Source organism: Girardinichthys multiradiatus, chromosome 14 (genome assembly GCF_021462225.1).
Source record: "Girardinichthys multiradiatus isolate DD_20200921_A chromosome 14, DD_fGirMul_XY1, whole genome shotgun sequence".
In the NCBI taxonomy this organism is placed as follows: Eukaryota; Metazoa; Chordata; class Actinopteri; order Cyprinodontiformes; family Goodeidae; genus Girardinichthys; species Girardinichthys multiradiatus.
Genome location: NC_061807.1, coordinates 38445858 through 38472104, shown reverse-complemented (window position 1 = coordinate 38472104; position 26247 = coordinate 38445858). Strand labels below are relative to the sequence as shown.

The following is a 26247-nucleotide window of genomic DNA, read 5'->3' as shown; positions in this document are numbered from 1 at the left end:
GTGAGAAGAGACAAGCAGTGTGTCCTCTTTATAGAAGGAGGCAGAAGTATTTCTCTTTCAGAGCACTTCAAAAACATTATGCTAAAAGGTTACTATGGATTTTATTTTTAGAGTAATGCCAAATACTATCTACTGTCTACCCAAGCTCTCAGAGCTCTTCTCACACTTTCTGCTTTTTTCTAATGAGTTATCTGACATAACCTCCCAGGCTGCAAACTATATTTAAGAGGGGGGCTCAAGTTACTCTTCCATCACAACAATTCTTTTGCAATTTGTTGGAGCGGGGCAACCAATTTCGTGGTGCTAACTGCAGCTGGTCTCACACCTGATTTCCTTCAAAGCTGTCCTCTCTGTCCTGACCTCTAAATTGACATTACAGTAGAGGTCGATGGAAGAAAAAGCCCAATCAGATCCATGGCCTTCCTTCCTGTCTTTTCTCTCCTGTCTGACATTTAACTCATGTAGTTTGGGCTCGTTTTTTGTCCTTTTTGTGTGTTTCTCCATGCTGGCTTTTCGCCAGCCAGCTAGGTAGAGCAGAACTCTGCTTTTTAAAATGTAACATTTCGTTTTTCATATATATCAAATTGGATGAATGGTACAGAAATACTAGGTATTAAGGCTTCACAAGTTATTTGTAGGGTATCATTTTCCTTAGGGTAATTTTCTGAGCTATGTTAGCCTCTTTAGCCACACCAAAAACCTGACTCCCAACGTAATTACAGCTTTGCTCATTTATGTGTTGAAGAGGCTAAGTCTGGCTGAACAGTTCAATGTTAGTTCTGGCAAAACGTTGAAAAAACTGAAGGAATATATTGCAATTATCTTCTTAGTAAATTACAGCAGTATATCTTAATGATTATGTAAGTAAAAAATATAAACAATAACATCAGAGCACAAGCCATCTAAATACTTAAAAGGAAATTCCCATGGAACGAACGTTCAGGTTATCATTCACTGAATAAAAAAATGTTACTTCATCAAAATTAGAAATCAGTAGCTCTCAAAATTTTTCTATAACTCTTTTTCTGCATAATTTTGGGGTTCAAAATACCTGTTTTAAATTTAAGGAATGTTTTCAGAGACAAAAGAAATTACGAACTTGAGTTAGCTACCGTTGGTCCGTCAGCTCTCGCTACCATCAATTGCTGATGGGAAAGGTTCTACTTTGGTCAAATATCACCTCTCTTTCGGCCCAGTGTCTGGACCTCAGCAGATCCAGGTCCCCTACTGGTGACAGCTGTTGTTTGAAGGTCCCACTCAGACTGGATGGAGGTCTTGTTCCTAGCCGTGTTCTCAAAACACCTCCGTGGTTCCTCTCTTGAACTTCAGAATAGAATTGTGAACAAGTATAGAAGCAGAATTGCTGGATAAGCTGGACCTGTTTTATGCTACAGGTGCACAAAAGCAAAGCAAACAAAAGTTGTCTTCAGAACTGAAGATTGGATAATGAACAAAACAGAAAATTGTAGCCAAATGTTAACGAAGAGTCTTTACAGATTGAACAAGGCCTCTTCTTTGATGGTTCTATTTGTTTGCCCCAGTCAGCCCATCTTCCTCTGTGGCTCGTTTCTGTATCTGAATTAGGACTAGAACACCAGAAAACACCCATCATGATGTCATCAGTTGTTGTCCATTGAGAAGTTTAGAACATCTGTGTTCATGGCCAGAATTTAATATTATTAAACGTTCAAAAGTAACAATTTCAGTTTTTTAGATAGGAGAGCAAAGAAAGGCAAACCCCCCCCCCCCCCCCCCCCCCCCCACAAGGAACATTGGTTTTAAATTTCCAGCAATCCTTGTTCATGCATGAAGTGGGCTCTTTGAAATACCAATCCTTAAACATACCAGTCAGAAGGAAAAATGGGGTTGTATTGTGATTTTGTGACTTTATTTCCCCCAATAAAAAAGTTTAGGGTTAGTGTTAGTGATGCCAATAAATGTAGCCGGCCCTTTGTTTGAGTTCTGGGTGGTCTTTTTATTTTTAACCTTACTCCTTTAGCCAGATTGATGCAACAAAAAGACCAACAGTTTGATTAGATTTACAGTGTATTTAACTGTTAAAATAGCTGATTTTCTGATAATTATTTGGTGTGAAAAGTGGGGAAAAGTCAGATGAATGCATTCTCAGACTATATCCTTTTTTGGGGCATGAAATCAGCTCCTGTCTTCTGCTAATCCCTCCATCTGAAAGTTAACTGAAGTGAAACCTGTCACATCATCTGAGACTCCACACCCAGGTGGATAGATAAGGCCATCTTTCAGCTGTAATCTGCTGAGAAGGGCAAAGAGAAGGCCACAAACACTAGGATACACGCCAACACACACACTTACACAGACACACAAGGACAAGAGGCTTCAGCATATAGGTTCAGTCACAATTACCTTCCATGTCAATGGGTTGAAACACACACACACACACACACACACACACACACACACACACACACACACACACACATATACACACACTCACACACATACACACACACACACACAGATATTTGTTCCTAATCTGGCTCTGGAAAGATAGGGTTGGAAGGATGTTGAAGGCAGCTCCTGTCTGACAGATTAGGCAGGCTCTATTTCTTAGCCATGGAGTTTCGATTTGTTGACACCACGGCTTGCCATCCCATAATGAAGTCTTTGAGCGGTGACTTAGCACCAAGGACAGGTAGGGGGGCAGAGCTCATCCAGCACTCATACTAATGACAGCTGGTCAAATCAAAGCCTGGACAGACAAAGAATACTGATGTTAAAATGTGTCAAAAATACACACTGCCATAGAAGATCATCAGCTCACTCCTCATTTCCTTTTCTCTGCAAGAACGCTGCAGGAACTTCTCACTATAAGGAATTCCTCCAAACCATCTCGGCAGCCAATATCTTTTGGCACCAAAACACCCCAGAAAATGACGCCTGAGCACATCTCGTCCTGGCATTTTCTTTGTGTTCTTTAGTGAGAGGATCTGTTAATGAGCATTGAGTTGTTTTCACTCGGCTCTATGGAGTGTTGTTTGTCCACTGATAGCGCTCTAGTGGCTCAGAAGTGCCAATTCACCACTAGAACATCATGATGCTAAATCAACTCTGAGGCTGGCAGAAATCTGAGCACAGATAAAGCAATAAGTCTTTTAAAATTAGAAAGATGTAGTTTTAGGTGTATTAGAGCAGATTTGGACTAGAAAAGGAACACTCAGCATAGTTTTGGAATTCATTACAAAGCTTGAGTTGAAACGGGGAGGAGGTCTTGTTAGGACTTCGACAGCCAGCTGTGAAACATGCGGTTAGACATTAAAGGTGCGTGAGCCTCAGACAACAGTGAGATTTAGGCAAGGCACGTTTATTTGTATATCACATTTCAGCCACAAGACAATTCAAAGTGCTTTACATGATGAAAAAGTACATTGCAGTGACAAAAAATAGTAAAAAATGTATCTTTTAGTGGGAAAGGAAAGGAAAGGAAAGGAAAGGAAAGGAAAGGAAAGGAAAGGAAAGGAAAGGAAAGGAAAGGAAAGGAAAGGAAAGGAAAGGAAACTTGGACTACCGACTGAAATGACTTTTTTCAGATCCACAATGATTTGCAGATTCCTTTTCTATAAAAATTCATACCTTAAATTATTGCGTCAATAGTTTACTGATGAGCAATGAAAATACAAAATTCCACCAAATTATTTTGGCTTTTTTTTATTCAAGGAAATTAATGTATTTATGTTTTGGCCCACACAAACTTTCAACTCAACAATTTTGGCCCACGTGGCAAAAGGTTCAGACCACACTGATCAAACCTATGTTCCAGTCTCCAGTTTTTAAAACCTCAAAGACATTTTCTTGGATGCTTGCTGAGCATTTAGCTCCATGCATCCTCCCATAAACTCAGACATCTTCCCTGTTTCTACTGTAAAAATGATATGACGCTGCCACCACCTTGTTTTTTCAGTCAGGACTGTGTATTTCAGTGATGTGCAGTGTTATTTTATGCCACACCTAACATTTTGAACTTAAGCCATAAAATTCAAATTTGGCCACATTCCTCCACATGTTTGCTGGGAGTTTCACAGCTTTCTTTCAGCACTAACTTTCTTCTTACACTTCCATATAGGCCAGATTTGTAGAGTGAGGTCGGAAGCCCACATTGCAGCAGTCACCATGCCGGAAAAAAACGCTCTGTCCAGGTTAAGTGTCAAATACGAGCCTCAAGAATGATACCAATTATGTTCTTGCAACCCAGGGAGAGAGGACAAAACCTTTCTTAGTGCAAAGTTTTAGAGGCTGCAGGTTCCTTCAGAGTCACCCTGGACTTCCTGGCTGCCTGTAGGGTTGCTGCTGTGCCATCCTCTTTCCGTTTTTAGCTGATGGATGGAACAGTGCTCCTTGAAATGTCCAACGCTTGTGACACTGTTTTATAGGACTCTTATAGACTTCTCCATGACTTTCTCTCTCTGTGTTACCTGGTCTTCATGATGCTGTTTGTTCTCTAGTGCTCGCACACAAACCTCTGAGGCCTTCAAAGAACACCTGGATATATACAGAGATTATGAATTTAGTGTCTTCTTTATGCAACTGGTTGCACTGACTTTTATCCAGGGGTATCAGAGAAAAGGGGGTAAACATAAATGTACATCACACTTGTGTATTACTTTTCCCGTACTTAACAATGGTGCTCTACTCTGTGTTGCTCGCCACATGAAACCCTAATAAAATACACAACTTCACTGTGCTTGCACCATGACAAGATGTGAACAAAAATCCAAGGAGTTTTAATACTTTTGTGAGGCCCTGTGCGAGTCCAAGGAAAGACATCCATCGTGTTCTCTTTAAGGCCAGTGAAGACAGTAATAGTCATGCTTGCCTTGGTCTTCAACAAGGTGATGGTGGGCAACCACTGGCACAGTAACATATGTTGAAGTCACTGACCTGAGTCACATCAGTCTGCTTTAAAAAGCAGGGCTGTGACACCCACTGAAAGACAACTTGGTTTCTAAGTGGGAAAGGTCCTGTGTTGGATTGTAGAACACCGCCATCTAGTGGAGGCATGTCATGTGTGTCATGGAGGCTTCATCACAGTCAGTGAAGCTGAGTGGTGTTATTATTTTTAAGAAGGTTGAAATAAACATCTGTGGAGTTGAATTTATTTATTTATTTTTTTTTTATATCTCCCCATTATTGATGGATGAAAACAACATTTTAGAAGCTAAACTAAACACAGATTAAAGCTACGGTGCCCTAAAGCAACAGGTAAATTATTCAAATGTGTGTGTGTGTGTGTGTGTGTGTGTGTGTGTGTGTGTGTGGGGTGGGTGGGGTCTATTTTTCAGGGTGTTTGGCCACATCAGCTACAGGTCAGATTGGGAGCTGGTCAAAGTAGACTTCAGGCAGTCTTTCCCACGTCAGTGCACCGAGTCAGATTACGAGTCCTGGCAGCTCACAGACTTGCAGGTAAATCACACATGAAATTCACAACCACAAGGAGATTCATTTTTTTTCCCTATGAGTTCTTTGATAGCGTCTCTGACATGTAAACAAGATTATATTTCTATTACTGAGCATGTAGAAGCATGTAGGATTGTTCATTTGCATTAGATTATTAAATATGAATGCACAGGCTGAAGTGGTTTGTGAGTGTTACGGTGCACTTGTGTCACCCTCAGGGAGAAAGATGCATTATGGGCCAAGAGCGGACTTTCAGGAAGAGAAAGGAGGGCACCTTCTGTATAAAGGGAAAAAGCTACACCTCCGCTCTCACCACGAAGCCCTGCCAGTGCACCGACAAAGACTTCATCTGGTGAGCTAGCAATTAAAAGTAAAAAATGTAGGTTTTCAAATACGTTTTGAGCTGGACTCTGATTCTAATTGCGACCCTTACTGTTGTGTTCATGCAGTGATTACGGCTTTGAGCGCTCCTACATGGAGGGGGATCGATGTTTCCCTGACTTCTGGCATGATCCAGAATCACCCCCTGAGAACTGCCACCTTGGACAGAACTACGAGTCTAGCACTGGGTATGTTCACGCTCACAGTTAATAAAAAGCCATTTTATCTGTGTTTTCACCCATGATTCCCTGCTATATCTGAATAAGAGCCACAGTTCATGGCAAATAATAATATTCTGAACCAAAGAAGAAAAAGGAAAATTGTAGTTTGTTTTATTTATTTAACATTATTCTGACATTATTAAATCCCAGAATGTTCTTTCATGGAAAAAGAAAAATCATCACTTAACGTTGAGGAAACAATTGAATTATGAACCAAAAAAAACCCACCAGAATTCCTACTTTGTTGCACCTCCTCTGGCTTTTCTGAATTCTTGACCTGGACTTTACTTATGAAAAACATCTGGCTGGCTGACCAGCTTTGCATGATAGAGTTTTATCCCCTCAATAAATTTTCAGTTAGACTGAAATCCAGACTGTATGGTGGCCATGTGACCTTTCACCTCACGAAAAGCCCTATAATACTGATCACTGTTGAAATTTGGTTGCTTTCTTCATGCAGACCTCCTTAGATCTTTCTTTGGGATAGAACCAAACAGACCTTCTACCATCGTCTCCTTGGCCAACAAAGAGAATTGATTACAAAATGTCATCCACAGAGCATGGCCGCTTCATGGGAATCTTGTTTTCTTCTGTTTAGGTGTCAATGAAGCTTTCTCTTGTGTTTCTGCAGGAAAATGCCATTTCTTACAGTATACTCACAACCACTGGAATTCATTGGTGGTGTGACCCAATACTTTTGACAATATAGTGTATGTTGTCCTCAGAGAAGGGTTTAACTCTCTCTGACACATAGACAATATGTGTCAATATAAGGGTTAATTTAGTGTTTGAGTTGTAGACAGTGAGTAGTCTAGTTTAACCCTAGAAAGTCTAGAAGAAACCAGTGTGGCTCGCACTCTTGGGAATTTAAAAATGTATTGTGTATTTAACCTTGGGCAGAAAAACTCTTGAAATAATAAGGATATTCTTTTTTTCTCCTATTTGCTTCTTTATGGTGCAACTATTCCATTTTTATTTACTCTAATTTAGCTGTTTGCTTGCTTTTATGGTGGTTTAACTGCCCTCTTAACCACTTGTCGTCCACCCTCATGCTCACACATGCATTGTTCTCCGTTATGTCTCAGCTACAGGAAGGTGATAGCAAACACTTGTGAAGGAGGCCTTAACAAGCAGCAAAGTGCCAAACAGCACAGCTGCCCCCTATTGCCCCCTAAAGGACTGAAGGTCGGCATTAAAGGCCAGATGCTGGCTGTGGCTTCTGGTGATGACGTCACGTTTATTGTCCATCAGGAGCAGGTAGGGGAAAGGCTGCTTTCTCCCTGGTTCTACCTCTGATATTTCACTGGAATCATTTTAAAGTCGGCATTTCTTCTTAACAGGGCGACACGAGCAGCACAAAGTATCAGGTGGACCTCGGTGATGGGGTTCGAACCATTTACCAGAACCTGACGGTGACGGATGAGCCCATCCAACATCGTTATGAAAACCCGGGCATTTACAAGGTTACGGTGAAGGCGGAAAACATTGCGGGACATGACGAGGCCACCATGTACATCCAGGTCATAGGTGTGTCTCCCAGTCAACCATATTTTCCCTACTTTGTATTCTAAAGGTGTGTTTTTTTTTTCTTTCAGGTAGAAAAATGCCTCTGCATGCTGCACCAAGAGTTATTTTAACTTGAACTAAGAGCACAAGCTCTGCTGAGAACTGCCAAACACATGCTTTTCCATTAGATTGCTGGACAGAAAAGCATAATTTGTCAACCCAGAGAACAAGTCTCCACTGCTCTAGAATCCAGTGTTGTCGTGTTTTACACAACTGCATCCAATGCTTTGCATTGCACTTATGTAGTGTAATTTGTAATGTAGGGGCAGATCTAAGATTTTAAGGCTGGAATGGACAATAAGTGTCAGTCAGTGTTAACTGGACTAAAATGCTTCTTTCATTCCTTTAAACACGCCTGAGGGTGTTCAACACACTGCAGCCAAAGAAACAAAGGCAAAAGGAAGACTGTGCACCAATCAAAAAAATATTTCTTTGGTTTTTTTCATTAAAATGAAATACAGAAGAGGTTTGTCTAAGAAAATTCTGGAATGACTAACAAGTCCTGGAAGTCGTTAAGCATTTAAAGTTAATGCTAAAAAAGGTGCTACAATGCTGGATTAACCTTACCTCATGGAAACATGTGAAGTTGCTCTTGATTATTTCCAGATTGCGGTATTCTTTTCAAAAGACTTATGAAATGGTTTGAGTGATATCTGGGTTCATCTGCCTAGCTGTCTTTTTCCCCGAGATGAAGCCACTAAAGGAGCTACTCCCAATAATGTTTTACTTCTTTTCCTATAGAAAGTACTCCAATTGAATTGACTTTGTAAAGTGCTTTGAGATAACATGAATTGGCGCTATATAAATAAAACTAAATTGAAAATTCAATTGAATTGATACAATAATCATTCTGTCTTGGATTTTTTCCCTTTTTCATTATTTAAAATTAAACCTTTAGAATATTAATTTTAACTCATAACATTTTATGTTGCCACATTCGCAACATTCTTTGTGAAAAGTACTAGTGCTGCTGATTGAAGCACAGCTAAGAGTTCTGGGAATTTATTACTGCTTCATCTACACTTAGAACAGTTGTTTGCAAGTCAGATCATCCAACATCTCTAACCTGTTCACTCTTCTTTATGTCACTTAGGCAGGATGTTAAACTCAAATTGACCAGATGTGCTCCTTGGTGTGTAAGGAGAGCAGGGGACACTGTGTCAGTCTTGTTGAATGTGGCTTTTTACTTTTAAGCTTTGTCCTACTTTTCAGTAGGACAAGAGAGGTGGTGAGGACATTGGGACTTTCCAACTAAACAGTTTTTAGAGTGAAGCAAAGTCAAATGAAAATGTGGAGATGTAATAATTAAAAATCTACATCCTGTGCAGACCCTCTGCAGGAAGTGCACCTGGAAGCCGTCCCCATCGCCAGGAGAAACCATGAAGTCAATCTGACGGCTGTGGTTCTTCCCACTGAAGCCAACCTGACTATCTATTACTGGTGGCTCGGTGACAGCTTGAAGGTAAGATTCAATGTCTTCAGTTGTCATTTAGCAGTATGCTCATCCAGGAGAAGGGAATGCTGCAAGTCACCGACTGGATGCAATCTGCTGGGTTTCCTTAGACAGAAAAACGTTTTATCCAATTTGAATAAATAACTGAATCTGACTGCACTGTTCAATGGTTAGGATTAATTGGAATGTATGTACCTGACTTTGTGAAGTGCCTTGAGACAACATGTGTTGTGAATTGGCACTAAATAAATAAACTGAATTGAAAACTGAATTGAATTATTGATAGACAGAAATATACAGGTACATAAAAAAAATAGAAAATCGTGAAAAGTTAAATGTTTTTTGTCACTCATTTCAGAAAGTGAAAGTCATTTCAGGCTTTTATTTCTTGTAATTTTAATGATTATGGCTTACAGATAATATTCTAATTAGGGGTTTTTCATTATCTGTAAGCCATAATTAGAATATTATTATCTGTAAGCCATAAACATCGAAATTACAGGAAATTAAGGCTTGAAATATTTCACTCTATGTCTAAGGAGTCTATATATAAGTTTCACTTTCCGAAATGAGTAACAAACATAATGTATTTTTTCATTATATTATATTTGGAGATGTGCCGGTATTATATCTCAGCTCAACATCCCACTTGATATATTCTGTATTTTTGTCTTTTACAGCCTCTTGCAAAAATATTTGTACCCATTTTTTCACATTTAGTCAAATTTTAACCACCAACATCAATCTTTTTATTGGGGTGCATGTGATGGTAGTGCATAATTGTAATGTGGAAGGAAATTGATATATAGTTTTCAAACACTTTTACTCAGCCTCTTTGTCAACACTAGAAGTCCAGTTGCAAGTCTTTGGGGTTTGTTTCTACCAGCTTTCACGTCTGGAGACTGGAAATTTGGCCCATTTCTTTCTAAAAGAGCTCAACCTCAGTGAAATTGGATGAAGAGCCTCTCTTAAATACGAATTTCCATGTCTTATTTGGACTTAAATCTAGACTTCGACTGGGCTAAAATGCCTTAAATCTAAATTATTCTATAATAGGTCTGAGACAATGTTCAGAGTCATTGTCATTGGAAGATTGCACCTCCACCTCAGTCTCAAATCGTCTGCCTTGTCCAGCAGCTTTTTTCATTATTGGCCTGTATTCTCTTCCCTGCTGAGGAACGCCATCCCCACACCATGATGCTGCCAATACCATGTTTCATGGTGGGGATGGTATACTCAGATTTATATACAGTATTAGTTTTCCAAATCCCACTGTGTTTTGCATGTAGGCTTGAAAGTTGGATTTTGGTCTCATCTGACCAGAGCACCTTCGTCCACAGACTTGCTGTGACCTCTACAAAGATGTGGGACACTGCGAATGGAAATTGCTTTTCATTCTTTGAACATACGCTTTCGTCTTGTTACTTGTCCATTGTCCATAAAAGCAATATTTGTTGAGTGCACAATCTATAGTTTTTGCTGTGGATCTCAGCAGCTCCTTCAGTGTTGCCACAGAGCTTCTGAATGCTTCTCTGATTAATGCTACCTTCCTGGTTTGTCAGTTTAGGTTGAAAGCCTTGTCTTTGTAGAATTACAGTTGTGTTAAAAGTTTTCCATTTTTAAAAATGAACACTCAGGATGTTGTTTTATAACCTAACTATGCATTAAACATCTCCAATACATTCTCCTTGACTTGTCAGCTGTGTTGCCTTGTCTTTATGTTGCTGTTTGTTCTCCATTGTTCTCAACCAACTGGATATATATTGAGATTAGATGACACCTGGTGATTTCTATTTATCAATTTCTATAGCAAATGTTGGCACTGGAATGCATTTAGGTGTATCGATGTGAAGGTGGCAGAATACAAATGCACAGCAGACTTTTCAGACTTTATTTGTAGGAAATTCAGAAAAATATAAACTTTTTCTTCCATTTCATAATTATACATTACTTTATGTCGGGTTGTCACATGAATTTCCAATAACTTGTGTTGAGGTTTCTGGTTGTAACGTGAAACAATGTGAGCAAGTTCAAAGGATGTGCATACCTGTACAAAACACCATAAGCTATTTTTTGGGCTTCACCAACTTGTGAGAAAAATGAAATTTGTTACTTTTTCAACATTGTGCATGGTCTGTTTGCAAAATGGAGTCAGTTTAGTCAGTCATTTCTTAAAGTAATAGCCTGCATCAGTTGATGTTAATGAAGACAATTATTGCAAACCTTACAATGTGGCATATTTTACACTGCATAACAATTTCATTTTTTATGCATAATAACTTGATTATTACAGATTTAATAAATAAATAGACACTTAAGTTATTTTTGTGCTGATTTCTGTTGTTCTATATTTTCCTTTCCCCCCTTCTAAAAGTTCTCACTCTTTCTCCCAGCCCAAACTGACCCTGCAGAACAGCCTTTTGACCCGTTTCCCAGAGAGCGGAGAAGTTTCCGTCACCGTCCAGGCTTCCAACGGCCGTTCCATGGTACAGGATACAAAGATTGTCAGAGTCTATGGTAAGCCAATCTGGACCCCAAAGTGCTTTACACTACAATCAGTCATCCACCCATTCACACACACATTCACCTTGACTGTGAATGTGTGTATGAATGAATCTGTATAAAGTTTTTGATTTCTGTCCTTAAAGAGCTAAATTAATTCACGGGCATATTTTTTAGAAGTTCATGTTCACATTTTTAATGTAGGACTGAACCTACATATTCTCTAATCTTGTTTTGTATCAAAATGTGTTTTATAGCTATTTTGTTTCCAGACGAACCCTGAGTGCTGAATGATACACTGAAGTAATTTCACATCAAGTCTGCTATTTATGTCTGTATTTCGACTAGGATCTCATTCAGTTAAATTATAGCATTTAGATATCACTTGTATGGTCCACTTTAATCTAGTCGAACCAATTCAGTTCACTCCACACAACCCAGCAAGCTACTGCCAGCTGTTTTGCTAACAGTGCTGTGTGAATGTGTAGACTAGCTGTCCGTCATGTTCCCTCCAAGGTCATTGGCAGCAATGCATACCTGTCCATTCAGTGCAAGCGGTGTGTTCCCACAGCTGTGGTTTGCTGGGCCTAATCTAGACTTCTCTGATAATTTAGGTTTTGCGTCCTAACAGCGGTGATGATTTTCTTTTTCTAGATAACTTTCAAGTCATCCCTCTGAGCTTCAGCAGGAACCTGGACCGTTTTAACCCGAACATCCCAGAATGGCGGGATGACATCGGCCAAGTGGTCACCAAGCTTCTAGCTAAGGTAGATCTTGGAAGTTCATTTCACTTTATTTCAAATAAAAATATTTATTTTGTTTATGCTCAACAGCAGTTTTAATATGTGAAGTAAATCGTCCTTTCAATAGATAGAAAATTCCAGGATAACCACAAAGTTTTTCATGTTCAAACGATATTGACCGGATCAAAATGCAACATGTAAAAAGACCTAACTTTACTTTCACTAAGGATTAGGGATGATTGTGCATTTGTTGTGCTTTCAATTCCATCACATAATCACCAGCAACCTTATTCCTTTTAATACATGTTCCTGCTATTTGAAGGCAGTCTAATAAATGGCTTCATCAGCGTTATAGACAACTTATTTCTGTTGATGCTGTTGTTGGATCATTTTGAGTTGTTCCTGCTTGAAAGACAGAAGGTACAAATTAAAAAGATGTTTTTATTTGACAATAGTGACAAATAGTGTTCCCTTGGTGTTCCCTTTCTCAGTGCATTTTGTAATTTATTTGCCCTATTTAAACAAATCTGTTCTTATCAATCCCCATCCAGCAGCTACACATTACTAGGAGTTATATATGAAGATATAAAAGTATTACAAGCATCTATCAAAGTGTATGTAAAGAATGAATAAATTATGAAATACATTGACATTATACAAAATATTGCAATAAAGTAAAAGCACAACTTAAGACATGCAAAAAAGTAATACTAAGCAAATACACAATAAAGGATGGATGGATGGATGGAAATTTACAGCATAATAAAAACATACTGTGCAGTTATTAGAAATAACATACTCAGATTTAACTGAGAACTGAGTAGGACAATTAAAAAATGTGCATGAATATTTGTGCATTAATAAAGATTAACAGACTATTTACAACACATGAAAAAATTTAAACACTTTCGTTTGTTGGGTGCAGTGATGGTTATAAAGTGTGACAGCTGCTGGGAGAAAGGACCTGTGATAACACTCCTCTGTGCACCTATGATGCAGCAGTCTGTCACTGAAGGAGCTCTGCAGCTCTGCAACAGCCTCATGCATGGGATGGGACACGTTTGCCAACAGTGATGTTATTTTTGCCAGAGCCCTTCTGTCTCCCACATAAACAAATAGGACAGAACACATATATTAATATTAAACAAAGAATTTCAGTATCTGCTTTTTTTTCCAGTCTTCTTCTGCTCATTAGCAATCTGCTAGATGCTGCTGTTTAGCTGAGCCTAAATAAAGAGTTTTCCACAGTTTGGTTTTAGAAGTCACTCAGCAGTCAAGCCTGTTTGTGTTGCTTGAATTTTTATAGTGTTTTTGCTTAGAGTCAGTTCACCCTTTTGCCAATTTGAACCCATGCAACACCATTTTTTTCTTCTGTTTTATGCCAATAACCAACTTCAAATGCAGTTAACCTTGCTAACAAATAACAAAACTGTGGTATTACTATCTTGGTAAGTAAACAATTGTTTGCAGGTTGCTTGTTTGTTTTTCTTTGTTCATGATTGCTCACCCTTTTTGGCTGACATGGTTTAGTAACTAAATGTTGCACAGTACTCTTAAGGTTTTGCCAATCATCAGGCCTATATGTTCACTGTGCAATTCAAAGAGCAAAGTAGTACGAAGCATCTGATGTAAGTTTTCTTTTATTGGATTTATTTTAGATGGCAACAAAATTAGAGTAATCAATGAAAAAACACTGAGCAGCTGAAAAACTCCATAGCTGATTATTGTGATTATTTGTATCATCGACTTCTTACTTACCAGTCAACCAATGTTCTCATTTGTTCTCAGACCACAGGTGTACCGCAGGATTCCCTAGTTACTGTTGTTAACCCTGGCCTCCCAACTACTGCTGACCTGTATGTACTACCACTGGACTCCAAACCAGCCAAGGGGAGTTTATTTGTAGATAAGGTAAATCCACACAAACCTACGCAGCAGCACAATCATGCATATGCAGAAATACAGTTTTCTATTTGTTTTTTTTATCATAAAGACACATTCAGTGAATTGCTCTTTTAATATAATTTTCTCATTCTTAGCGTATTCCAGCAGTTGTGCAAGCTTTCAACGACAAGAATATCAGCTTTATGGTCCGGGGAGGTCTACGGGTGCTGGTGATGTTAGCCGACCCAAATGCAGGTAGACTTGAAAGCTACAAGCATTACATTCTGTGTGTTTACAATTTTTATACTATATTTTTATGCTACTAGAATTTAATATCAAAGTTCTAACAGCATGCTTATGATTATTTCCATTTGAATAGGTCTAATTGCTAATGACTCAGTAGGCCCAACGGCAGAGGATGGTGCGTTCACAAGCAATATGTCCAAAGCTTTCAAACACAGATCAAATCCTTGCCCTTTTTTCTTCTGTTGTGTCCCAACTAATTTAATTCTTCTCCTGTTTCAGCCTGTTGTGTTGTCCTGCTGTACACTCCAACTAAACACTCTTCATATTTTCTTAACAATACTAGCAATGTTCTGGTTTTGCTTCTCATCCATTCTGAAAAATGCATTGTTCTGATACATGTGCGTTTGTTTACCACTGTAGGCTACCATGGAGCAGCTGGAGGTCCAGGTGTTTGGGCACTAGCTGTCATATTCCTAATAAGCGTAATTGGCACTGGGTCATTCATTCTTTACAAGTTTAAAAGGTAAGCTTTGTCCTGGTAATGAGTCACTTCCTGTTGGTCTGCATTCATAAATACGGTCCTACCGCACCAAGTAGCATGTTATGAGTTTTCTATTCAATTCAGCTCAAAAATACTTTATTAATCCCAAAGGAAAATAAAATACACTTATATTTAACACCAAAATATACCTTCCTTTCCCATGAAAACTGTTTACTTAGTCTTGTGAAATACATTTCTAAAACGAAACATTACACTAATGCTAGCATCTATGTTTGACTTGGTTGACGTTTTTCTTTATGCATTTATCAAGCTTTGCATTATACTATAAAGGTCTTACTACTTTAAATTCGGAATAAGTGAATTAAATGAAATGAAGTACAGATGCAGTACTCAGAACCCAAATTTAAAAAAATAACATTCTACTCCAAGCCTATTTTAAGCTCTGTGTTCATGTTACAGTTTGTTGTTTTACTACTCTAATGTTCTGCATAGGTACGAAACTCCTCAGTCAGATCATCACAAAGGGTGACCATGGATACCGATTTTGAATAAGAGCAAAAAAATGAAATAAAAAATATATTTATATATAAAACCATATATAACCTATTTGTCAAGCAAAAGGATTATTACAACATCACACTTACCCTTTGATCACCTTCACACTGGAGTAGTTTTTCCTAAGTTGTTCATTCTAACAGGCTGTGGAGACATTAGGGAGGTCCTGCCTCCCAGCAGAGGGGGTATTGGCAACAAATTAGCATAAAACAAATAGCAAGTTTACACACATGTTAACACTAAATAAAGGTTTTGTCAAGATAAGGAATAAGTTCAACTCCAAACATGTATGTCAAGAGAATAGATCAAAATCATTTTACAGTATACCTGAATTCTGTAAAAAGATTTTTATAGCTAGTTAAAATTTGTTTTATTTTAAAAAAAACTGTCCCCATCCTCCTGCTTTATACACAAACACCATAGTTTGCATGAGAATCTGACTCAATAATGATATTTTATTAACTGCATGCATTGTTTTCATGACAGTAGTTCACCAAGATCACAACCCCGAGTCCAGAACACAAATATCCACCAAAAAGTCACTTGAATTAAAACATGCATTGCAGTTCTACAGCCCCATCTCACGAAAAAAAAACTAAAAATCCCACAGTCCTTGGATTAGGACTGAGGATTCCTATCCTCCACTGTTTTTCAGGAAGCTTCCCGGAAATCGCAACATCTATGCCCAGATGCATAATGAGAAGGAACAGGAGATGACCAGCCCTGTCAACCACAGCGAGGATACCCAGCACATCATCCAAGGCGAGGAGTTTATCGATGACGACCTGGACTCGCAGACTCTAGGTAACGCAGGAGGTAGCCCCACCTTCCGCTCTCTTATAAGGACTACCACTAACCACTGCTACTAAAATCCAGGCATTAACTCCAGCAGCTAACAAACACCAAGGTACTGAATGACTTCACCCTTTTCTTTATGGTTATTGGTATTTCACATTGTTTTAAGGCACTTATAGGCATCACTAGAATATTCATAGGATCATCTCAGTAAGCTAGCATATCACCAAAAAAGTCATTCATTTCCGTAATTTGATTGGAAAAGTGTTGCTTGAGCACGTTTTAATATCGCACTATTAACACTCAACTTTCCATCCGTGGAGGCACTTTGTGGGCAGCCAGCTTCTTTAGTACGACTTTTTGGGGTTTTTCCTCCTTGTGGAGTGTTTCAGTGACTGTCTGCTGAGAAACTGTTCCCCATTATGATGTAGGCAACAACTTGACCAACATAACATTTCTGGATTCAAATACTTTTTTATTGGTCTTCTGAAATACTCAGATTTTGCAACAAACTTGGAATTTGGGGGTTTTGTTAGATGTAAGCTATAATCGTCAGAAACAGAAACAAACGTAACCAAATGCTTTAAAAATATATCTCTCTGTGTGGAAAGAATCTAGAGTTTCACTCTTTTAAGTGAATGATTGAGGTAAATAACTTTACAATGAATTTAGTCATTCATGAATATTTATTGAGGTGTGCCTCTAGTCGTATTACCTTTAGCATGTTATATCACATCACTATATTGGTTTAAGTGTCATATTGTATTTGACCCAGTTAACCAGAACAACCTTATATTCATTTAGTTCAGACATTTGGCCACAACGATACAGATTTTTTGTCAAAAAAAGGCTCCACAAAGCCTTATTTACACCAATGAACCTATGTTAACCATGATTTGTGCAGCTTATTTGTTAGCTCATCGCTAATTCATTTACATGTGTGGTGTTTTATTTCCCCTCTTGTCTCCAGGCAACCACTCAGGTGTGATCCTGAGCATCAACTCCAGAGAATTACACGGTTACCTGAGCAGCTGATGGCTGACAGGGCAATGCTGACGGGCTAGCCCAGCCTAGCCGAGCCAGCTAACAAGCACAGGGACTCTGACTTCCTCCTCTTTTTTTCCTTTTCCTTCTTTCACATTGGAAACCGATCTACCCAACAGCCTTTTCAATTTTTATGTTATCTGTTTGAATTTGTATTCGACATCCATTTCTTCTCCTTTCAAATGATCTCATCTCTGAAAACATGTTTAATGTGTTGATGGCTTATCAGTGCTTAAAAAGGTGCATTAATAGTTTGACATTCAACATGCTTAAAATCAGCAAGCACAACTCCCCTTTCTGGCTTCAACTGGTATTTAAGATGGTTGAATGTTTTTGGCCAGTAGTGACTGAAATTAGGCTGCACCTACAGTGCCTTGCAAAATTAGTAATACCACCTTTCCTTATATCACATTTTGTGATGTTGCAGCTACAAACATTAATGTATTATTCTGGGTGTTCATGACACAAAGTAGTGTATGTTTGTGAAGTGGAAAGAAATGATAAATTTAGCCCCTACTCAGTCAGAATAGATTGACAGCATCTGTGGACAAGAGTTTTGACACACATTCACAGCTTGATTTAAGTTGGTACTTTGACTAGGTCATTCTAAGAAGTAAGTATGCTTTACTCTAAACTGCTGCATTGTGACTTCAGCTGTGCATTCAGTGCTAACGTCCTACTGGAGGACGAATTTTGTTTTCTATGTTGTAGGCTGTTTTTCAGCATCAGTCTTCCCCTCCACAGTGTCCCCACAGCATCATGCTATCACCACTGTGTTTTACGCTGGGGATGGTGTGTTCAGAGTGTTGCCTTGTTAGTTTTCACACTGCACGTAGTGTTTTTTATGTATTCCAAAAGGTTTCATCTGACCAGAGCACTTTCTTCCACATGTTTGTTGCGCCCACTCAATAGCTTCTCAGGTACTGCAAACTGAAATTATTTTTGTTTCAACAATGGATTTCTTGTCACTTTTCTATAAAGGCCAGTTATTTGGGCGCTAAACCATTTGTGGCACTGTCGACCGATTCCCAAAGTCCAAAGACATGCCTGTTAGGTTAATTGGTCACTCTGAATTGCCCTTAAGTGTATGAATGAGTGTGTGCATGGTCGTTTGTGTGTTGCCCTGCGATGGACTGGCGACCTGTCCAGGGTGTACCCTGCCTCTCGCCCATAGACTGCTGGAGATAGGCACCAGCTGCCCTGCGACCCACTATGGAATAAGCGGTAGAAAATGACTGACTGTTTCATTTTCCTTTAACCTCACAAGCATGCAATAGTATTTTGATCAATCACTAATTACATTGAGGTTTGTGGTTGTAACGTGTGGAAATATAGAAATATCTAGGGGTATAAATACTTTTCCAAGGCACTGTAAAACACTGGTTATATTTGAGCATTAAATGTAGGCTTTGCTGGGGTAGTAAAGTAAAATGAAAGATGAGCCAGGTTTTATTTTTGTACTTGGTATTTACGTTTTTTCTCCCCAAAGTTACCACTCCACTCCTCTCATTTACAAGGCAATAATAATCTCAATAGAATGTACAGTATAATAAACCCTTGTGTATTTGCATATGAAGAAAATAAGCATGCAAACACAAGAGGGCGGTGTTGCACTTTCTTGAATTTCCACTCACAGGTACTTCTCACCTCCTTGGGATGACATTATGTACACATAGCTTTGATCATTTCTCATTATCCTACATCATCATTGTTCTGGATCCTTGTTTAGCTGTGACTCATCCTAGAAGATTGATCACCGTATTTTAAGTCAGTATCAACTCTGTCTGTCCCATGGTGCCTAAGACAGCAGACTTAGGTCTGCTCTGTGACATTCTCTGTTGTCATGTTATTTGTCTTTAAAAAAAAAGAAATGGCCCTTTCTGTTCCTCCTCCTTACACGTTCTGGGGTCAGAGCAGACTCTGTCCCCTGGAGACAAAGGTTGCCAACACGGGAAGAAAGGGGGTAGTTGATGTATTCTGTATCAGCCTATATTAGGCATAGCCCACGGTGGAATCTTGTCTCTTTAAAGGTTTGGTTTGTTGTATGTAAATGTGTAAATATGAACAGCGAATTCCACTTTGTACATATTCCCATCAACATGTGTGTTTGTGTTAAACACAACTACAAAAATCAATGGCATTGTTGTTTTTTTTTTTCTTCTTCTGGATAGATTTGCCAATTAGTTTCTTAACTATGAAAAAAGTCACAGTTTCCAGTTTCATTATCATTGCTTGCTTTACATGTATCCATTTTCAATATGACTGTGTTTTATGATGAGGAATATTTCACACTTCTTATTGTTAACTGGAAGTAATTTTGTTGTCTCAAAAAGACGCCGACCGCTACTGTATACAGTAATGATGATCTATATGGATATTTTTGATACACGTGGTCAATTTTTTGCTGTATGTGTGAACACAGGTTAGTGTTTCTGTTGGTCTCTTACTGATGACTTTCTGTGGGATTGATTGCACTAACGGATGAAGAAGTATGGGACAGGAGCTGAACAGTCTAACAAACTCTAAATCTGAAGCCCTTTGCAGGCCACCAATGCCGCCACTGTTGTCAAGACCACCCTTCAGTTTATCTTGTATTTAATACGGCACATGACATTCGCTTGTTTACACCTTACATCATCTTTTGTACATATTCAGCACATGTTCCAGTTAGTTTTTGTAGTGAGGTGTCGTCATTGTGTCAATGTTCCTATAAGCAAACGGGAACGTGAGGGATTGTGATTTTCCACTGTACTAGTCCAGGATTTTCACGGATGATGACACTGACGTTGTGATTTGTACCACGCTGCTTTTTCTTCGGTTGCTTTTCTATTCGCTGGTTTGTTTGAGCTCTTCGTTTCTGTGCTGTCTCTTCAGGAAGCATAATGCACTGAACCTGCATCCTGAAATAAATCACTCCCATAACTTGTACATGTGTGTCTGCACTTTATTGGGTCAATCAGCCTAGTGAACTGGCACCATCGAACTGCCGTCCAGCCAGTTTAGTCCAAAGACAGTTAGGTCTTTTTGTTAGGATGCAACACATTTTATAATTATGGACCTCTGACTAAAGCTATTGTAATCTCTAGGTTTATCAAACCAAAAAGTAAAACAGGGAGAAAATGGCTAAAGTAGCTCTGAAAAGTGTGCATAGCACTGTTAACATGTCCAGTTTCTATAATGTGAAAACTGAAACCATGATCAGTTGTTTGAAAATCTTTTACCACATATAATGTGGCATATATTTTATAATGCAACTGAGAAACAAGGAAAATGAAAAGCACTGTTTGCCTTTTTTTCTTTTCCTAGTGGCCAGCTGTCTTTCTGCCTCTTTATGGTGATTGTTCCCCTGGCTCTAAATGCACCTGCACATATCCAAAGACAGTAAGCCTGGGAGTTGATGACCACCTTTGTGGGATAATTTAATTGTTGATTTTAATGTTGGAATTACTGAAGCTGGATCTGTCAGAAAAAAAAAAAAAAAAACAGAATATATAGAACCTGCCTTGTAGTAGCCTAGCCTCTACAGCAGCAACATACTGGGCCGAATGAAATATGCTAAGCATGAATATTACAATGACAATGTTTTGGTTAACCATTATTCTTATGGACCTAGACTTTATATCAACAGCAGGTTAAAACATCTGGAGTCATAGTTTAATTTTAATTGTTTTGAACCACTCTTTTTCCAGGGCTGAATGTGTTCACAATATACATGATTTTCAAAACAAGACTTCGTTGAAAAAGGTTAAACCCATTATGAATTATCTCTCACACACACCCAAAAATAACAAGCGAGTGGGTAATTTATTGAAAACGATCTTCAAACTCAAACAAGCCTATCATGAATTTGAGACCATAGCACAAAAAAACCACAACTAAAGATAATAAAACAGGACTCTGTAGTGAGTGGCCCAAATGTTTTTCTTAATTATTTCAAAACGTACTTGAAATGCTTGATTTGAGAGTTTCCAGGAGGGCAGTGGAAATGTTACTCCATGTGGTGAAGATTCATAAAGGGCATCTATGATCTGAAACTGACATTCATTATTGTAAACCTTCTCTGCCATCCTAAATGTTTTCAATAAGACTGAGATGCAGGATGGTCCAAAAGAGGGAAGTTATTCTCCTGGAATATGTCCTTTGTCAGACAGGCATTGTAAACTGCAGCGTTGTCCTCTTGACAGATGCAGTCATCCCTGCAGATATAGGGCTGGTTGGTAGCCCCCTGCACAACCTGCACTGTTCAATTAAAGGAAAAAGCTGCCAGATTATGAAGGAGCCTCCTCTACTGTGGCACAGAGAACATCTCCAGTGGGATCTCCATGTCTTTCCAGTAACATTGGAGGCAATCAAGGGCATGCAGATTATTTTGTTCTTGTCAGAGAATCAAACCTTCTTCCACCTTCCACCATCCAATGCTTGGTGTTGCCCTACAAAGTCCAAACAGACGAGTTTATAGTTTGCGAGGAGATGCACTCACATTCAGATTAAGCGAAATGTGCAGCTGAGTAGAGTGATTTAAAAAAACAAAAACAAAACATGCATATGAATTTTTGCTTAAATGCAACAACAGACTATTTACAAGAAAGGGAAAAACTGTCCAAATAACAGCGGTGATATAAACACTTATTGAGTTTATTGGGAGCAGCGATCGTTATAAAGTCTAACAGCTGCTGGGAGGAAAGACCTGTGCATCTAGGATGCAGCAGTGTGTCACTGAATGAGCTCTCCAGTTCTGCAACAGCTTCATGCATGCGATGGGAGACGTAGCCTTCGGTTCTGCACAGATAAATTTGTTTGGGGCCTACCAGTTTTTTGTCTTATCTTCCTCAGTTTAAAAGGACTGTCTTACAAGTCTCACCTTGGCAACAAAGGATTGCAGCGGAAGGCCTGTGTGAAGGCTAATGGTCTTAAACCTTTAATCAATTGATGAACAGTTAATTTGGGAGTAAACGAGCATGGAATTTGAATACTTGCATTTTTGTGCTGATTTTAAAAAAAATTATCAGGAATGTAAATACACTGCTACTAGTGTGTGAAGCAATGCTCCACCATGTCATTAGTGAACTGTAACCCAACGACATGAGCCTTCCTGCCTATTAGCAGCACAGGATTAGTCAAAGCATAAGGTCTCTACACTGTTTGGGTAATATGAAAGCTAGCTTTGTGCATCTTAGTTCTTTCCATTTGGTTGTAGGCAGAAATTTGAGCTCAATTTTTAGCAATGAAATAATGGATGTAAATACTTAATATCCTTTTTAAACTGAAACCTGATATTTAGATTCACTGAATAAAAAGACAACTTTGTTTCTCCCTCTCATGCAAAACATCAGGCAAAACTTTTCCAAATTTAGGTCAGCTAAGATTTCCAAAATTATTTTAAATTTGCTAAATGGCGGAATAACGATAAAGATAATTTTTAAGAGATTTTGTTTTGAATTTCTTCAGATTCTGAAGTTTACACACAGTTGCTTAGTATTTGGTGCCTTTTAAACTGTATTTTGCAGGAATTTTGGGCCAATTTCACTGGCAGAACAGGTCAATCAGGAATCTTGGCTCTGTGACGGTCAGTTCAGAAAATGTTCTTTGTTCTTCTTGTTGAGTAACTAATTTGGATATTTGTTTAAGATGTTTGTCCATTTGGAAGACCCATTTATATCCAAGCTTTAACTTCCTTGCTGATGTCTGGAAATGTTGCTTCAGCATTTTCTTTTCTCATGGCAACACTTCCACTGCATGATGCTGCTGTTCAAAAAGACAGCCGACTGCTTTCCCTATTTTAAAAGTAGATTAAAATCAACACCTATAGATGCAAATTTCTTTACTTTCCGTATTTACCTGGAAAATTAAAGGGATTTGTTAACCAACCTGCTGCGTCAGTCATGAAAATCAACCATGGTGATTTGTTTTCTCACAGTTCTGTCAGTCCAGGAACAGTTTTGAACCTGGTGTTATCTAAAATGAACACGTGTGTGGTGTCCTGTTGGAGGAAATAAAAGGAAATGGACTTTGTTGTGCTTGCAAAATTGATAAAGGATTCAGCCTCTTCTACTATATTTGCTATGGAAATACTTTATATTGCCAACAGTATTTGTCTACTTTACATGAACTTTGATGACATCTTATTTTTAATATATACCGTAAGGTTGGGATTGTTAATGGATCCACCGTCAAAAACCATGCAAAAAAGTCTAAACATGTATAACATTTTTATTGCTTGTTGTGTTGACACCAGACTGGCTACAGATGTCAATTGTAGTTACAATTTATTGTGCTTGTTTCCTTCTCTACAGCAAAAGTAAGAGGTTTTGTATGGAAGGTTTGGTATCTGTTTTTTGTTAGGCAGAATTTATTTTTGGGCATTTAAACCTCTATACTCAGGCCCAGAATAATTTACTCTCAAATTTCCCCATCCACATCATCCTCCAGGACCTTTCTGTTAGCTGATACCAAGATTAGCAGTTTAGGCATTGTACAAGTGGATAAATGCCTCATGCATTTTTTTGAAAATAGACCCTCATGCTAAAGAGGTTAACTATTCTGTAAACATCTTCCACAAGATTTAGGAGTTGTTCATAGTTAGATGAGAAAACCAGAATAACAGCCTCCTCTCTAATTCATCCCAAAGGTGTTCAAGAAGGTTGAGGTCAAGAATCTGTGAAAGGCCAGTCAGGTTTCTCCAACACCAATATTTCATTGATTTGGTGGTGTGACCCAATACTTTTGGCAATATAGTGTATGTATTGGTTCATCGTTATCAAACCAAATGCATATATACACTCATTGGCCACTTTATTAGGTACACCTGTTCAATGGTTGTTGGCACAATTGGTAGGTCAGCTTATCACATGGTTAACAACTCTTTCCATTTAGGCATCTGGACATGGTGAAGATGACATACTGATGAATTAAGTTCCAGATGATAGAAGACAACAGTAGCTCAACTAACCGCTCTGTTGAACTAGAGTATCTGAATCACCATCTCTGAAACAACAACACATCAAACCTTGAGGTAGAAGGGCAACAGCAGCAGAAAACCACACCAGGTACCACTCCTGTCATCTAAGAACAGGAAACTGAAGCTATAACTCACAGAAGCTGACTACAATTGGACAATAACTGATTGAATAAATGTTTCCTGGTTCTCTGGGTCTTGATATCAACTGTGACATTCAGATGGTAGGGTCAGAATTAGTTGTAAACAACATGAAAGTGAATCTATCCTGCCCTGTATGAACAGTTCAGGCTGGTTGTGGTGACAGTGTAATAGTGTAAGCAATGTTTCTATGATTGTTTTGGATCCCTTAGCACCAACTGAGAAACAGCACAGTTTACTTGTGTATGGTTGCTATCCATGTCCATCAATTTATGACCACAGTGTACTGTAATTCTAAAGGCTACTTCCAGCATTACCTTGCACCATAACACAAAGCTCAAATCATGTTCATACCGATGAAATGTTGTTAGAATGGACTGTTCTTGGACGTTTTCCTTACATTTACATGAAACACATGTTTATTTAACTGCAACAATACTGATGGTTAACTGACATATTTATGAGCTTTACAAATACATTACTATTAATAAATTAATCCCCTCTAAAATGTGTTATTTTATTGAATTTTATGTCTTAAGTCTTAGTTATTAACCACATGTAATTCAGAAAATCATAAATGGAAAACCCTGAATTTGATAAAATCAAAACATTGGGAACTGGAGTATATTGTTTTGTGTCTTTAATAATACAGGTATTTTTTTATAATTAATAAGAGATAACTAAAACAATTTAAATAAACTAATTTAACGGTATAGTGGCCAAAACAAAACATGTGTGAAATAAACAGTGGTGCATATAACAACTAAAACAAAAGAAAAATCAACCCCTAACACTTGATGGAACAGGAGATCTGCATCATTGATATGCAGCTGACAAACCACCAGCTACTTCATAATGCTACTGTGGCAATATGGATGAAAACCTCCGTAGAATGCTTCTGACACTTAAACCAGCCCTGCATCATAGACACATCAGAATCACATTCAACTTTTCAACTATAATTAATAATTTGTATTTTTAAATCTAAGCAGTGACTGAGAGTCTTGTGAGCTTGGTTTCGTGCTGTGGTCTAGCAGTGATACCAAGATCTAGTGTCTATTAAAACTCTGACTAGAATTCACTGGATCAAAGTCTGAGGCGATCACCCTCTTTGGGTGGTGCTGCCCCCTCAGGTGGTAATCTGATGATGCTGAAGACTCAAGTTAAGCAAAGGGCTAATTCTCTGCTTTTATGGAATACAGGAATCTGTTATCCACAGTGTTAGCTTTGATGGACTGGCACTTCAGTATTAGTACCTCATATAAAAAAAGGTTCAAATTAGTTCTATTTGTTTTACAGTATTTCATTTCTGTGTTTAAGACAGAAAAATCAGTTCCTGTTAGCAAAGAAAATGAATTAGATTAACTGGAAGGTTTTTTTTTTTTATATAATAATTTGCTTCAACGTTCTTAAAGGGAATTATCTCAGAATTTGTGACATTCATCTATCTGCTGCATACTGTAGGCAAGAGGCTAACTACTGATAAAGCTAACCTTCTATGTAAACAATAGCAATATTATTTACTGAATGCAAATGTTGCACTGATGTCATGGCTGCATGTGTTGTACCAACACTAACCAGTGTTGGTAATATTTTATGGATCATTGAATTCCTGAAAGAAAGAAAGCCTAAATATAGAGAGAGCATTTGCTTTACAATCTCATCAGTTTATCTTTTATCATTTGACCCTTTTGATGAATGAATATGCTTACAGCACAGTGCTTTGGAAACATATTTTCCTCATTTCCTTTTTGTCAGATAAATGTCAAAATCAGATAAAGATAACCTGAGCAAATCTAAAATTGAGTTTCCAAATGATTTCATTTATC

At 38.3% G+C, this 26247-nt stretch overlaps 1 protein-coding gene across 7 annotated transcripts in view; it reads left to right on the top strand.

The window, feature by feature from the left end:
- sorcs2 (sortilin-related VPS10 domain containing receptor 2) overlaps positions 1-20250 on the top strand; it is a 397907-nt gene extending 377657 nt beyond the window's left edge. The window contains exons 15-28 of one of the 7 annotated variants that reach the window (XM_047385727.1): positions 5316-5436; positions 5649-5782; positions 5880-5999; positions 7118-7289; positions 7373-7559; positions 8927-9060; positions 11445-11568; positions 12208-12320; positions 14085-14207; positions 14336-14435; positions 14560-14601; positions 14847-14949; positions 16094-16287; positions 17249-20250. In XM_047385727.1, coding sequence (XP_047241683.1) covers positions 5316-5436; positions 5649-5782; positions 5880-5999; positions 7118-7289; positions 7373-7559; positions 8927-9060; positions 11445-11568; positions 12208-12320; positions 14085-14207; positions 14336-14435; positions 14560-14601; positions 14847-14949; positions 16094-16287; positions 17249-17313 — 1732 coding nt within the window. In that variant the 3' untranslated portion in view covers positions 17314-20250. Of the gene's footprint in view, positions 1-5315; positions 5437-5648; positions 5783-5879; positions 6000-7117; positions 7290-7372; positions 7560-8926; positions 9061-11444; positions 11569-12207; positions 12321-14084; positions 14208-14335; positions 14436-14559; positions 14602-14846; positions 14950-16093; positions 16391-17248 lie in introns of all 7 variants that reach the window. The other 6 variants (XM_047385725.1, XM_047385726.1, XM_047385729.1 and 3 more) reach the window with 6 other exon arrangements.
- The last annotated feature ends 5997 nt before the right edge of the window (positions 20251-26247 follow it).